We start from the raw sequence: 14863 nt of genomic DNA on the forward strand, positions 1-14863 counted from the left end.
TTATATTGTTCCAGTTGATAGGTAATCCTCTTGTGGAGAGGCTGTAGAATAAGTTGCAGCTGATAATGACCGAATTTTCCTTTCGTCTTCTTCTATAAATGACTTTTACTATGTTCAGATCATGACGCCGAGAAACAATCTACCTAACGACACAAATCCTTAACGCCAGTTGATGCAACGTCGTCCATCACCTTCACTTTTACCACCGCTTGAAAGACTCACGCATGACCTTCTGCTCCTTTGATCGAGTCTTCTTGCGCTCCTTGTTCTTCTCAAACTTCTTTCTCTTGTCTCTTCCATACTTCTCCGGTTGTGCCAGTGCCTCAATCTTTCTCTTGCTTGAACGCTGTTCTCTCTTGGCCCTCACCTCCTCTCGAATAGCAAGAAGCTGCTTCGAGTACTCAGCCGTACCAAATTTCTTTTGCAGGGAATCCATGAGGATCTGCGCTCTTGTCTTGAGGGCCTCGTGCCTCGTCTTGAACAGTTCATCGTTGGAGAAAGGCGGTGCGATGGAGGGGTCAGTAAGATTGTGAAGGGGTACCAGGATAGTCTTGAAAGATGGTCGCAGGCGATCGGCTGAAGATCTCCGGCAAATCGTTTCAAGAAGCTCCATCGCAGCCACCTTTGGTGTGATGGCAACAGCCCTAGGGGGAATCTCTCGTCGAATAATGTGAGAGATCTTCCAGAACAGATGCTGAAGATCAGTCCTTCGTTGTATCCCCTCAGCCCGCTCTACCCCCTCTTCCTCGTCCTCTTCCTCTTCCTCCTCGTCCTGCTGCTCTTGCTCCACGTCATCGTCAGACCTCTCACCTTCAATTACAGGTCGAAGAGGGAGGCGAGGAGCCAAGAAAGCAAGGACCTGGACAGCTTCCGCTCCGAGCTTCTCGTCAATGTCTCGGGTCGCCAAAACACCCAAACCAAGTCTCGCCAGATTTTGTACCTTGGACAAATCAAGCGTAAGACCATGGCTGCCGACCACTGCTTCGTCGACCGCTACATCACTGGCTTGCTGAGCAAAATCGGCCAGGTATGAGCTTGTCAGTCCAATGGATGACAATTTGACCGAAGTCGATTGATGTGACAGGCATCTCAAGATGTTGGACCACATCTTCTCGCTGCTGCTTGACAGAATCTTTTCAGGGAACACAGACAACGAGGCCCGGATGACTTCAAGTGCCGCCTCCAAGAGCTCTCCATCTGCCTCTCGAATATCCTCCACCTCAATGACGCTGTTGATCTTTCCTAGAACGAGCTTGAAATCCTTCTTGTTCTTGGATGCATTTTCGTCAGACTCTAGATAGAAGCCGAAAACCTGGAAGGCAAGCTTGAGAACTGCCTCATTTCCGCCCTGATCTAGCCATGTTCGCACAAGCCCGAGGAAAGTCTGAGTCCTCTCCTTGTCAGCCTTGCTGAATATCTCCTTTAGTAGTCCAGCAGCTGCAACTCGACACTTCTCGCTGTCGTCATTGGCGAGGACAAAGAATAGCGGAAGGAAACATGTGGAGGAGATCTCCTGCACGAAGTCATCTGATGATTTCATAAGAAGCAGGTGAACAATCTCCATGACAGATAGCCGGCCACCCTCTCGCTCGTATTTGAGATTGGCAACGATGAAGTTCAGTTGTTTAGCCCATCTAGCCTTCTTCTGGGGATATTCACGAATGAATTGGAAAAAGGTACCTCGAGCAAGGTCACGTGTGTCCTTGTCATCATTGGTGATCATGACTGTGCCAACATAGTCCAGAGTGTCGTAAACGGCGGCGGTTTCCAGATGTCGGTCCAGAACCGACCGCAAAAAGTTGAATGTGACATGGCGGTAAAGCGGTTCAGTGAGATCGTCCTTCAACTTGGCAAGGAGCATATCAACCGCCGCATCCTTCACAACAACATCACGACGCTCTCGAAGGACGACAGCGAGCATTTTGAGAGCTGCTTGAGATAGGTCAGTTGTGGTAGAGACTGCCATGGAGATACTCTTGGTTGCTTCCTTCACTGCAACCTTGTACAACTTGGATCCCTCATCGTCAAGGAATGGCACTTTGACAATGACAGCGAGTAGTCGGAACGCTGAAATCTTCACTTCGTCCTCTCCACCAACCATAGCATCACCAAGTATGGGAATGAATCCGGAAATGTTGGTAGGGGTTCGCAAGCTATCGTGCTTCTTCAGTATTGCCCTCAGAATGTCCACCGCGAAGCGGATTAGCTTGTATGTGTGCTTAGTGGTTTTGCCTCGATCGCCGCTCTTCTTCGCACCCTTTTGGACAAGGTATTTCTTAACTCGAGGGTCCAGCTTCTCTTCAACTTCAGGCTTTTGAGAATTGTAAACGTCCTGAATGACTTCATAGCAGAAAACAAGGGTGTCGCGGGTCTCGGCGGCAGGGTTTTGCAGAAGTCCGGCCGTAATACGCGCCATTAGGGTATCAAGCTTACGAACCATCTTGAGATCAACCTTTTGCATCAGAAGCGCGCGCAGTGGCTTGACCAGTTCGATAAGCCGACTGACTGAAGCGTTCTTGGCTATAAGCTCCATCGAGTCTTGACTCTTGCTGCTCTTGATCTCCTTGGTCTGGGTGGTATAGCCCTCAGCGTCCTTCTCTTGGCCGATGACGCCGAAGATATCATCCATGATGACCGTTACGACAAAGGTGAGGCAATAGTCCAAATCACCAGGAGAGCAGATGGGGATGATTGCAACCAGAATGGAGTGCATGGTGTATGAAAGCACATGGAGCTGGTAGCCTCTGGTTAAAGCCCCTCGCAACTCCTTCAGGATGAAGCCAAAGTAGGAGGAGCCGAGGATAACAGCAATCTTGACCAATGTGTCTCGAGCCATGTCACGAGCTTCGACAGACTTGCTGCGAAGAATGTGACTGATATCAGTCAAGACACCGGCCAGTTTCTGGTCCATTTGGTCCGAAGGCAGCAACTTCAGAAGCCTGACAATGATCACGCCAACAGGGACACGGTAGCTGACTTCCGACTCGTCCTTTTCGTGGAGATGCTTGACAAGTGTGGGCAGGAAGGAATTAGTAACCTCGATGCTCAATTTCTCTGCCGTCGGAATAGTGAGGGGGAGTCTGGTGGTGGCTGATGACGATGCATCAACCTCATCAATCTCCATACGCTCCTGCGGCTGATTCTCAGCTGCGTCGACAAGTGCATCAGTGACCTTGCTTAGAAGTCGAATTGTTAACTTCTGTTGTTCGGGCTTAGCTTCAACATAGCCGATGTATCTTTGGAGAGTGGTGCGGTAGTGTTTCCAGTGCAGAGAGCTTGCAAGATTACCAATGGTGATGATTGCTTGAGCGCCAAGCCCATGGTCATCAACTCCATCCGCGCGACCAAAAATGAAGTGCTCAAGGAGTGGGATAAAGAACTGGGCCAGGTTCTGGCTTCCGAACTCCTTCTGCTTGTTGGCTGCTTCTAAAATATGCAGAGCCTCTAGTTGTCTTGCGGTTGCAGGACTCAGGATATTAAAGAAGAAGGTTAGTTCAGCGCTGTCCTCGGCTCGATCATTCAACAATGCGCTGAGGTCAGCTACAGGTTCCCATTCGGGCATCGTTGATAGCAGATGGCCCATAACTCGAAGATACTCTCGTCGAGCTGTGTCGGATGGCTCCCGGGCTCCGGCGTAAAGAGCAGGCAGGATGACACCTCTCAAATGGATGTCAAATCCTCCCCTCGAAATTTCAGAAGAGCATGTTGCTGCATCCATAATGAACCGCCGAAGTCCATCGGCCGAGTTGGACGAAAGAATACCGAACTCGGCATCGTCTCGAATGTGATAAGTCAAGTTGTGAAGCAAAGGTAGCCACTGCTTTGGAGTCAATTGAGTGTCCCGATCGCCCGAGATTGCACTGTAAGCTGCCAGGCGTCTGTCATAATCCGGCTCATCGATTCGCCCCTCTTTGAAAGAATTGAGAGCTGCACAAAGACCAGCAACTTCCTGGAGGCTATTATCCTTCCCAGCGATAGCCAGCATGGCCCTTGAAAGTGATTGTCTGTTTTCGCGATCTTTGAAGTAACTGAAAAGAGACGATATAGTGTCGTAAACGTTGTCGAGAAGTGCTTGGTTGTCAAAGGCAGTGGAGCGAGTCACATACTCCTCAACAATGAGCAGGATTCTGCCCTTGAGCTTGGGGCTGACTCTCCGTGGAGGTTGGTTCAGAAGGAAGATGGAGATCTCAATCACGGCTTGAATGTCCTCGGTATCCTGAACAATAGGAGCCATGGTCAGGATTGTCTCAACACAGGCCTCCATCAAGTCATTACTAATCCCGGACATGTCCAGAACAGTAGAGATCTGTGATAAGATTGTTTTCGCGTTGGTGTCGAGAAGATCTGCTTTGATAACCTCATTGAACTCTGACTCCTGTGCAGGCGCAGTAGCAAGTTTGATCAAGTTTCGAATTATAGTAAGAACATGAATTTTAACTTCATCCTTACCCTTCTCAATTGAAAGACATTCAATAACTTTGGGAAGTATACCCTCAGGAACCTTGCTATGTGGTGCAAGGAATAGGGCAATTCTGGGGAGAACAGACCAAGTAGCGAAAAGTTGCAGCATGCCAGAAATCCCCTGTGTTGTCTCGCTGGGCAAATTTTCTAACCTTGGGGCCACAACATCCTCAAGAATGATATCCTGGTATGGTGCCCATTGGAAGGATTGAGCGTTTTGGAAAAGAGCGATCAAACATTTTAACCCAGTGGATCGAATGACCCTGAGAAGAGACTGCGTGCTGGCCTTCTCTTCCTCCTCTTCGCTCTCTGGGCCCATACCCTGTGTGCTGAGTTGACGGCAGGCAAAAACAAGGCAGTACAAGACAGCATTGAGGAGTGTATCCAGATACGGTGTGGCCTTGGTGCCAAGCTCTGATATGACAGAGGAAATCATATTGAGAAAACCAACTTGCTTCCTGATGGGAAGGATAGGCTCCTCGAAGATCGTCTTTGAGGCGCCGACAACCTTGACATCTTTCAGCTTACCCGTGGCAATGTCCAAAAAGCTCCCCATGTCTTCGACGCTGAGGTTCCGAAGGACTGCCAGCCGAGTGGCCTGCAAGCCATGCCTGCCGCTTGCTGCACCCTTCTTAGAAATTGTACGGCCGTAAAGCAATCTGAGGAGAACTGGCATCAAATCAGCCCTGTGCTCTGGCTTGATTGCGTTCTCATCTTGAAGGAAGACTGTGAGCTCGTTTTTGAAACGAGCTTCGTCTAGAAGGAACTCCAGGTTTTCCTGATAGGTCTTGATCGCCTCCTGTTTCCAGGCGAGAATGGCCTTGAGGGTAACCTTCTGGACCTCAACATCACCATTCTCCATTAACTGCATGAGTGCGGTATAAACGTCTTCGTGTTGGTACAAGACCCGGGGGTTGATGAATTGTGAAAAGACGCTGAGCATAGCCTTGCGATCGGCGAGAGACCAAGTGGCACCCTCGGAAACATCTTGATCGTTTGCTGAATCAGTAATTCGGTCTTCACTCGCCCAAGCCAAGAAATGTGGCACAAGGAGCCGCGATCTCCTCTCTACAATTGAGGGAATCGCGTTGAACACTTTCAGCGCACGAGACCTTGAGTTTCCAGCCACTGTTTCCGCAGTTTGCTGCTTGTCGTCGAAATTCTGCAGCATAAACTCATCAGGGCGGTCGATAATATTCTCTACCTCTGCTGCGACTTCTTCAAGTCGACGCACGTTGGTGCATTCAAAGTCGGAAACGAAGGCGGGACGCGAGCTTTGGGTTTCAGGTTGTGAGGGACCCCAGCGAGCCGAGGGAATCTTCAGCCAGCGGAAAGCAACCTCACAGATTGCCTCCTCTCCAGCCTTGGTCTGTGTGATCTGCTTCATAGTCTCCACCGAATCATCCCACACAGGCGACAGCTTGACTGTCAGCATACCAAACAAGAAAGCAGGCACAGCTCGTTGCAGCCAAGAGCCCTCCTCAAACGAAGTATAATTCTGACCTAGCTTGCGAAGATGCATGGCGATTGTTCTTGTATGCGCAAGACTTAACGGAGTCTCCTCAGTCTCTATCATAGTTTCGACAGCGTTCCAGTTGTCTGGCGTCGGGCTAAGTGCTTTCAGCAAATTCAAGGACGCCAGCCTCAGTTCGTGGGATGGAGAACTCAGATTTTCGATCAACGATCTAGTCACCGGGTCCTCCTCGGTGGATGAGCTATCGCTGCTGGTACTGTCTTGTCTCCGTGCAATTTCCTTACTTTGAAGGATCTCTTCGTACGCGAGATAGGCATGCAGAAAACTTACTGACTGGGAGAAGCGTGGAACTGCAGCTCGTAGCAGGGGGCTCAGGGTAATGTCGACAGAGCCGGCGGCCTTGCTCATACGAAGGTAAGCATGGAATCCTTGACCAACAATAAAATGAACTTCATCGGATGCCAGGGTAGATGACGGGCGAAGGGCGAGCTTCAGTTTCCGGAGCAGGAGTTCGGCGATACGAGCATTTGTTGATGGGTGAACAGCCGTCAACTCAAGTATCTGAAGAAGAGCCGAGTATTTTGGCAAGCATCTATCCCGCCAAACTTGAGGATCTTTGTTATAAGGCCCCCTTTCGGGAAATGGTGAGATCTCTAAGCGCTCGAACTTGGAGACAATCTGATCCTGCCAGCCTTGTGGCATTCGGCAACTGTCTTTCTCACCAGCTGGTGGGAAAGCACGATTTTCAATCATCTTTGGTAACAGAATACAAATCATGTCCTCATTAGGTTCCTCTGACCAGTGGTTCGTAATAAATCTAACACAGTCAGCAAATATCCAGAAGCATGTCTCATCTCGAATGCTCACCTTTGAAAATCGTTACGGAAGAGACTTCCAAAGCGCCGGGCATCCAGCTCGCAGAAATAAGAGCAAAAGGGGATGAACCACTTCATGAAGGGCTCCCTGCTCAGTGATTGGGTCAGACGAACAATATGGGGTATCAATGCATCAATGGGTGCATGGTGCCAGACAATGGCAATATTGACGATAACAAATTTCCAAACAGCACTTGCGGCATCGTGTGGCACTTCCAGACCAGCTTTTGTAACCTCAGATAACAGCTCGACAAAGTTCTTAATAAGTGGTGCCCAGTCCGTGAGGCGATTTCCTTTCCGAACACCAGCCATGGTGCCGTATATCCGAAAGAGAGGAACCGCTTGCCACTGGCGATCAGCAGGAGACAAACGCTCCATATTGGCTCGGATGGTCTGATGGACTCCGGTAGCAAAATCTCCAAAAGTATCAGCAGTCGCGTGGTGGATAACACTGGTGAGAACGCCACAAACGACATCGGTCCAAGTGGTATCTTCGGTGAGAGTTCGCTCCTCCTCGGGAATTGCATCAACGAGAGCAGCGAAAACAGCCGGGCCAGCTGAGTGGATGATATTATCAGTACCCTTGATTGCTTCAGCAAACATATTCATCAATCCGTCTTTGTACAAGGTAAACTGGCGGTCATCCTTGATACTCAAAAGATCATCTCTCGCGCATTCAACCAGGCGCTTCAAAGCTGTCTCGCGGTGAGAGGGGGCTGCTGCTTTCTTGACCAAGAAGCTAAGGGCTTCGGCCGCAAATCGAGCAATATGGGGAGGGTGTCGTGACTTTCCGAGAAGGGGCGCCATAACATTGAAGGTTGGTCGTAAGTCTGGTACGAGAAGTTTCGACAGGTACTTGAATAAGAAGGCGAGTGCGCCAAACGTCCACTCTATAACATCGGCATCCTGGGGCTTCGCAGCAATAGCCACAATCAAATCCAAACTCCTGCCGTAATGTTTCTCAAATCGAACTCCCAGATCATGCGAGAAGGCGGTGAGAAGATCCAATAGGGGCTCCAGAGCTTCCTTATCCTGTCCTGCTATGAAATCGGCCAACAAGTCCATTATCCTCTGTTCGAAGTGGAGGAGTTGCGGGAGGCTCTCGCATAGCGGCCAGACCTTGGTCTTGAACGCAGAAAACGGTTTCGAGACATTGAGTTCTCCCCATTTCTGAAGCCCAGTCTGGAAATAGGACGTCGTGGTGGAAAGGTCTTCGGTATCGAGGTCATGACGGCGAACCTTTCGCAATGGTTGGAGCGAGTTAAATTTGGATATTTTCGTAGTAAAAGACTCCCATCGGTGGTTCTTTTGATGGGGTGTTGAATTTTTGTTCTTCCGCGCCTTGGTGATACGCCCTGACGAGTTGGACGGCATCTTGGCGGTATGACTTTGTGGAAGGACAAAATTCTCACACTTGAAGATCCAGATCTTGGTGCAAAAAAGAGCTTCACATACCGCGAAAAAGCGTCCCGCCAAAACTTTTTTGCCGGCTGATGAGCGGTAAAACCGATAAGGCAGCGCTAATGCGGGAAGCCCCGCTCCAACCAATCATAGGCGCCCCGCATTCTCTTATCTTCCTTAAGCTCAACGCGTATCTGTATGCACTTTCATCATAGCTTCTTCAATACATTGCCTGAGAGAGAAGTTATCGTGATAACCTCAATATACCACAACCACAACCAAGATGGCTGCACCAAAAATGTAGGTTACGACTCCCACTCACTACTCACTTGTACAGACTGACAATTCTCATGCAGCATTGTCTTGGGCAGCCTCAATGGCCAGCTTGAACCGGCGTTCAAGAAGCTGGCGACATTACACACCAAAAACAACTTCTCCATGGCCATCCTCACTGGCGATGTCTTCAGCGCAACCCAAGACGATGACTCTGTGAATGCGCTTCTAGACGGGGCTATCAAAGTCCCTCTACCAACCTATTTCACCGTTGGAACCCGCCCACTTCCACCTCGTATTGCTGCTAAGGCTGAAGCCGAGGAGGACATCTGCGAGAACCTACATTTTCTAGGCAAGCGCAGCATTACCAAGACATCTGATGGTGTAAGAATTGTCGCATTAGGTGGCCAACTGGATGCCAACCTCATTGCAGGACTATCTAAGGAGCAGCACCTCCCATTCCACACAGCGGATGACGCAAAGAGCCTACGCGGCGCGAATAACGCTGATATTCTCCTGACTTCACTATGGCCAGCAAATGTCTGGACTGGCTCTCAGGTTGCGCTTGATCCCACAAACCAAGCGTCACTCGCCGTTTCGGACAATATTGCAGAACTATGTGCAGCGCTCAAACCGCGGTATCACTTAACGGCTTCGCCAGAAGCCTTCTTCTATGAACGAGAGGCTTTTGTTCACCCCACCGAAAAGGAAACGGACGGCACCTGCGTCACTCGATTCATTTCAATGGCTTCTTTCGGCAATGACGCTAAAGCAAAGTCTTTGTACGCTTTTAGTCTCAACAAAGGAGATGCTTCAGTACCCCCCGGTGCGACGGCCTCGCCTTTTAACCCCAAGACTAAGAAGCGTGCACCTCAGGATGATTCTTACAGCCGATACGCGGGCGATGATAATAGCAGAGGCCATAGAGGCCGACGCCAGAAGCAGCGCCATCGGTCGCCACCCCCCGGTCCTGATCGATGTTACTTCTGTCTCTCCAATCCCAACCTATCAGCCCACATGTGCTGTAGTATCGGCGATGACGCCTACATCTCCACGGCTAAAGGGCCTTTGCCAACCTCGAACACATTTGCAGAGCAAGGCCTTACTTTTCCAGGCCACTTGATCATCATTCCACTACCACACAACCCTACAATACCTAGCATCGGTCCTGTCACTGATCCTACAGGGGAAGCCGCAAAAACATATAACGAAATGACGCGATTTCGAGAAGCTGTTCAGGCAATGATTGCCCTCAAGAGCTCACACAAGCTCGGCGTCGTGACGTGGGAGATCAGCCGAGAGCGCAACGTTCACCTTATCTGGCAACTAATGCCTCTCTCAGCCGATCTCATTCGCAAAGGCGTCGCGGAAGCCGCTTTCAAGGTCGAGGCGGAGAATCAGTCTCTTCCAGCATTCACCGCTCGGGAGCTCACACTCGAACAGCAGGCCGAGTCAGGGGGTGACTTCTTCCGCGTATGGCTCTGGGCGGACGATGGCGAGGACCGTATTAAGGGCAAAACCCTCGTCATGCCTCTGCCCTCAGACATGCGCTTCGATCTTCAGTTCGGACGTCGTGTACTAGCTAAGCTTCTTGGTCTTGAAAGTCGCCTGGTATGGAAGGATTGTGAACAGACCGTTGAGGAGGAGACAAAAGACGTCGAGGCTTTTCGGGCGGCGTTCAAGGAATGGGATTTCACGCTTCAAGAGGGCGAAGAAGCTGCTGCTTGAGTTCTTTGGGTTTTGGCACGGGCGGCGTTCAAAAGAAACTGGTCTGGGTAGAATTTCTTGATTTGAGGGGCGTTACTTTTTCCTATCTAGGTAGGAAAGGCAGTCTTAAGAGGATAAAATTAGAGATACAAAGGAGGTTATATGAGACCTCTATTGCCAGGCTGTTTATCTTGAAGAACACCTCTCCAGATACACAGGTAACTAGGTCATAAGCCAGTCCCTCCTTTGTCTATGGTTTCAGCCGGGCTATAATCCTGAGACCGGTAAAGAGAATGTTTCCATGCCTTGAATGACCCGAGTTAGACGGACCTACCTATGCCTCCGTCTTTATAAGCCTCCTTCTCGCAGCCCGATAAGATAGACCTACAGCAACAGCCATATCGCAGTCGGCTGTAGAAGCCTCTTCGTCGCGGCCGACTTCAACGTTATTTTCACAGGTTGACAAGGCTCGATAATCAGCTGTCTTTTGAGCCCTCAGAAAAGTCCCTATATTAGCCACCAGACGAGACGGGCTATTCTCTTCGGTTGTCTCCGGTGGCTTCCTTTCCGCAACTTGACCCGACGGATCAGATTGTTCTAGGACAGGTTCTTTATCTTCCTGTATAACTGGTCCTATTATATATATTTTGACCTGTTGAACCTCGGCAACCGGTAACCTCCAGTTTATATGAGAGGCCGTAGACGTCTTCCTTAGCCATGTGGGCATTGAATTTATATCTTATATCTCTTAGCACTTAAAATATATACTTTGCAATCATATTGGAGAACTTTCTATAAAATCTACCTTCAGTCTGTTTATATAATATTAAATTCATTTTTTGATATTTAACCTTATTACTTGACTTATCAAATGTTTTTTAAGTTATGTCTTTAGATATGGCACTTAAGTACCAAGCACTAATAGCTTTCCATCGTTCTGCGAGGCAACATCATGTCTACAGAATAACCGAAGATATAGTAAATATTAAGGGTATAATAAACTGATATAGATAAAATGAGACGCAAGAGTTCTTGGATCAATTGTGAGCTGTAACGAATTTTGTAGAATTTCATTATCAGAGTGAACTATTAGACCAAGTGGTAAAACACAATGGCAGGAGTTGTACGGAGTATATAGAAAATTAATGACATACATCTTATGTATTCATTGAGAGGTATGATGATAGCAATTCATGTTCCGCAACTGCGGTTTTGTCTGAGAAGACTCTTATTCATTCAGTCGTGGACAGGAGCTTGGAACACTCAGAGAGAATCAAGCTTATATACACGCTTTATGAGGAATAGTACTCCGTACTACGTAGTTACTCCTATTGTGGCGTCTTGGAAAGTTCTGCTGTACAATTTCCGCTATTCGGACATTTGCTGTGGAGCTCAATGGAACCTGGTATATCAACCGAGAAGCGAGCGTCTTCGAATGTCAAAACGCAGCCCTGGGCTGAAGGGGTAAAACCAGGTTTAAAGCAACGGTTACCGAGTTGACGCAAAATATCGAGAGTCAGCATCCATGCTCCAACCGCAGTTGTGGAAACAAAGTCACGTTTCACTGGTAGGTTGCTGAGTAACTGTCGTAACTACAGTACGTGGATGCAGGCTTCAGTTGAAGCTCGTCCAATATCATCCGTTGTGTATCCGACCCTTGCATATTCGCAAATGCTGTCTGACACAGATGTGTTTCTATCAATCCAATACTAAACTTCATTAACTTGAGATGCCTGTCCTACATCCATTGAGTAGCGGATATTACCTAGGCCGTGTGTTTCTGAGTTTGATGTTATTTGACTATGACCTCGTGCCTGGATCATCTAAAGTCGAATTATTCGATGGGCATAACGTTGTACCCCGAGTGGACAACGTTTGCTGGCAGGATGTGCCCTTGGGTGCAGGGAAACATATGCATGCTTATTCTGATTCGTGGTGTTACTTATGTTCACGTGGCTGTTGCGGGGTGGAAGCATGAAGCTCAATATCGCAGTGTTGGGTTTGCCCCGTGCTCAAACAACACAAGGCAAACACCCATGTGGTTTCTGCACTTGTATAACGACTGACCACCTAAATAGATATATCTCATGCTGTACTACGGGCAACTACGCTGAGTAGCTGAATATCATGTCTGTCAGGCATGTGAATAAGCCCGCATTGTATGAAAAACTTGTCTGCGTTTGTGGCTACCCAGGACGAAGCTAACGTCTAGACCCTGAATATCTTGACCCTGAGCTACCCTGTATTGGGAACTTTGTTCAAGATAACTTCGCCAACGCTTGGATCTTTTCAGCAGAAAAATGGATTCATCCACTGTCCACTGACCACAGTCATGGGTCGGGACGATGAGAATGACTTCCGAGTTCTCAGGAGTCGCGGCAGGGCCGGAGACGACAATTTTCGTAAACGCCCTGATCAGAAATAAGACCTTGTCTGTATATACTCCTTCATATCATGAGGAGCGAAGTCTCAGTCTCAGTCCAAATGGGAAAGCTTGGACATGTTTTTCATTTCCGCCTTTCCGTCAGGTCCGTGCTTCTGGAAAGGCAAGCTGCGAACGTGTTCACTCATCGTTAAACCTTGAGATGGAGACACATAACGCAGGGGTTGGTTAAAGGAAAGACTGTGTATAATCGTGATAGTGCAAATTGTCTATGCTGAGCATGAATCATCATGTATAAGTCTGACCGGGATTCGTTGACGAAAGAACGCAACAGGCATGAACCAAAAGATCGAGGCCCCAACTCTTGAGGACAGTGACATGGCGCAAGGTCTTTCAACATTCTACGACAAAGCTACTAATATTGTAGATTCCAATTAACTTATAAGCATATAAATGCAAACACAGCGATGTCATTGCATGTCATGTAGTATGACAGTGACGTGTGTTAAGCCCGGATATTGGGCCAGGAACTTGGAAGTTATGGCATGCGGAACACTGACATAGCAAGACATATAATGTAATGCAGTGCTCAAGTCTACGTCTATGTCTACAGCCTCACTTCAAGAGCCCACTCTATTGACTTCCTGGTCTGGGAAATGAGTGTGTTGACTCGTAGAAAGGGACTAGAAGGTGCCAAAAATGAAAGTTGGTCGATGCTCGTACTAGCAACCATAGCTCAAGCGTAGATCGCCTGAGCAACAATTCAAGGATCAAAGCTGGGAAGAGCTTGAAGACAAAATGACAAGGACAAGCCGGAGAGGGAGTCTTGAAAGTCAGGATGTCTTAGTCGAGGCCCTTGAAAAAAAGGAAATTGTGATAAAGGAAAGGGAGAAGAGGCGTCAAAATATGGTAAGCCGCCTCTTCTTCATTGTGACATGTCGTTGCCGACAAAGAAAAAAAAATAAAACAAATTAAGATATGGATCGTACCTAGACTCGATGTTTGCGCTAGGGTCTCTTTTGGCGCCTTAAAATCCCAGGAGCGTGGGTCGATCCACTAAAGTAGAAAGGAGCTCGAAAAGAAGACATAAGACATACAATACAATACTGCTATGGATGACTGATGAATGGATATGTCTAAGAAGAGTATCTATATCTACTGGGTATAGTAATAGCTGAGATCACATCGGTCCTTCAATACCTTCCTAGAATAGTCTTCCTCATCTCGAGTGCCTAGGTTGGCTTTAGGCAAGTATTGCATTAGCCTTGCCTGAGACGGCATCAAAGGCAACAAAACGGTGCGAGATCTTCCATGATCCGTCCCTCTTCTCGAATTGGTCTACGTATCGGACCAAGAAAGTAATCCAGGTCTCTTGGCCATCGGCCTCGTTGACTGTTGTGGCGGTGCAGTATGTCTCAGCACTTGCAGTTGTGCCATCCGGTCCAAGTAGATTACAGAGCGAATCTCATCCTTATCAACGATAGATTGGAGAGATTGGCCAAGTTTAGCGTCCGCCAATGGTGAGGCCATTTCGAACATAGGAACGATTTAAAGGTGAGAAGTATGTTGGATGGTCAGTAATGTTGGCAAGATATCTGGAAATCTACAAAGTGGTCAGGAGTCTCGCATACCTACTTATCCACCTCATCTGGATGTTCGCGAAGCAAAATAAAGCCAGAGGTAGCAAAAAGTGCACGTGACGGCGCGTTGGACCCATAGAAAAAGAAGAACAAAGAAGACGCGACACGCTTCCTATTTGTTTACTTGGGAAACCGGGTGCCAATTATCACCCTTCATTACCCCACGACGTTGGAACTGGGAACATGGTAATAATTGCAACTGCGCCGTAACGAGCACTCGCGACTCTTGCTGTGCCCATGTCAATTCTCTGACAGAATTCTGCACGCTCCATCACACCATCACATTAGTGAGAGAACTTATCGTCGCGATTACCCCTCATTCGACGGTCAGGAGACGCTTTCGCGTTGAAGTCTGGTAAGGCTCAGGGATGGTGAGCCTCTGGTAGCGTCGGGAGGGCTTTGAGGGAGGGGTGACGTGGTGGAGTCTAAGCCGTGAGTCCATCCCACATTAGGAGATGCTAACGGATCCTCAGACGAGCTGGAGAGCTGACGAGCAGCGGACTATCCACTGACGCGAAGCGATTGGGTCGCTGAGAGCGACTCTTGTAAATTATGGGGGTTTGGCTGCAGCTCACCACAACGTGGAACCCGGCTTCTGCAGTGCCATTCGTCTCTGGGGAGATGTCAATCAAGTCAAGTAAACAACAAA

The 14863-nt window shown here is 48.5% G+C and overlaps 2 protein-coding genes across 2 annotated transcripts; one reads left to right on the plus strand and one right to left on the minus strand.

Moving 5' to 3' along the window:
• Positions 1-199: 199 nt before the first annotated feature.
• Positions 200-8184, minus strand: FPRO_01035 (uncharacterized protein; the record flags this gene model as incomplete). The annotated part of the gene is made up of 2 exons (XM_031219804.1): positions 200-6752; positions 6803-8184. The coding sequence occupies 2 exons, from the start codon at positions 8182-8184 to the stop codon at positions 200-202; spliced, it is 7935 nt and encodes a 2644-aa protein (XP_031075437.1).
• A 310-nt stretch (positions 8185-8494) lies between these two features.
• Positions 8495-10212, plus strand: FPRO_01034 (related to meiotically up-regulated gene 161 protein; the record flags this gene model as incomplete). Its single annotated transcript, XM_031219815.1, has 2 exons — positions 8495-8511; positions 8568-10212. The coding sequence occupies 2 exons, from the start codon at positions 8495-8497 to the stop codon at positions 10210-10212; spliced, it is 1662 nt and encodes a 553-aa protein (XP_031075438.1).
• Between the last annotated feature and the right edge of the window lie 4651 nt (positions 10213-14863).

Source organism: Fusarium proliferatum (assembly GCF_900067095.1).
Source record: "Fusarium proliferatum ET1 genome assembly, contig: FPRO_scaffold001, whole genome shotgun sequence".
NCBI lineage: Eukaryota > Fungi > Ascomycota > Sordariomycetes > Hypocreales > Nectriaceae > Fusarium > Fusarium proliferatum.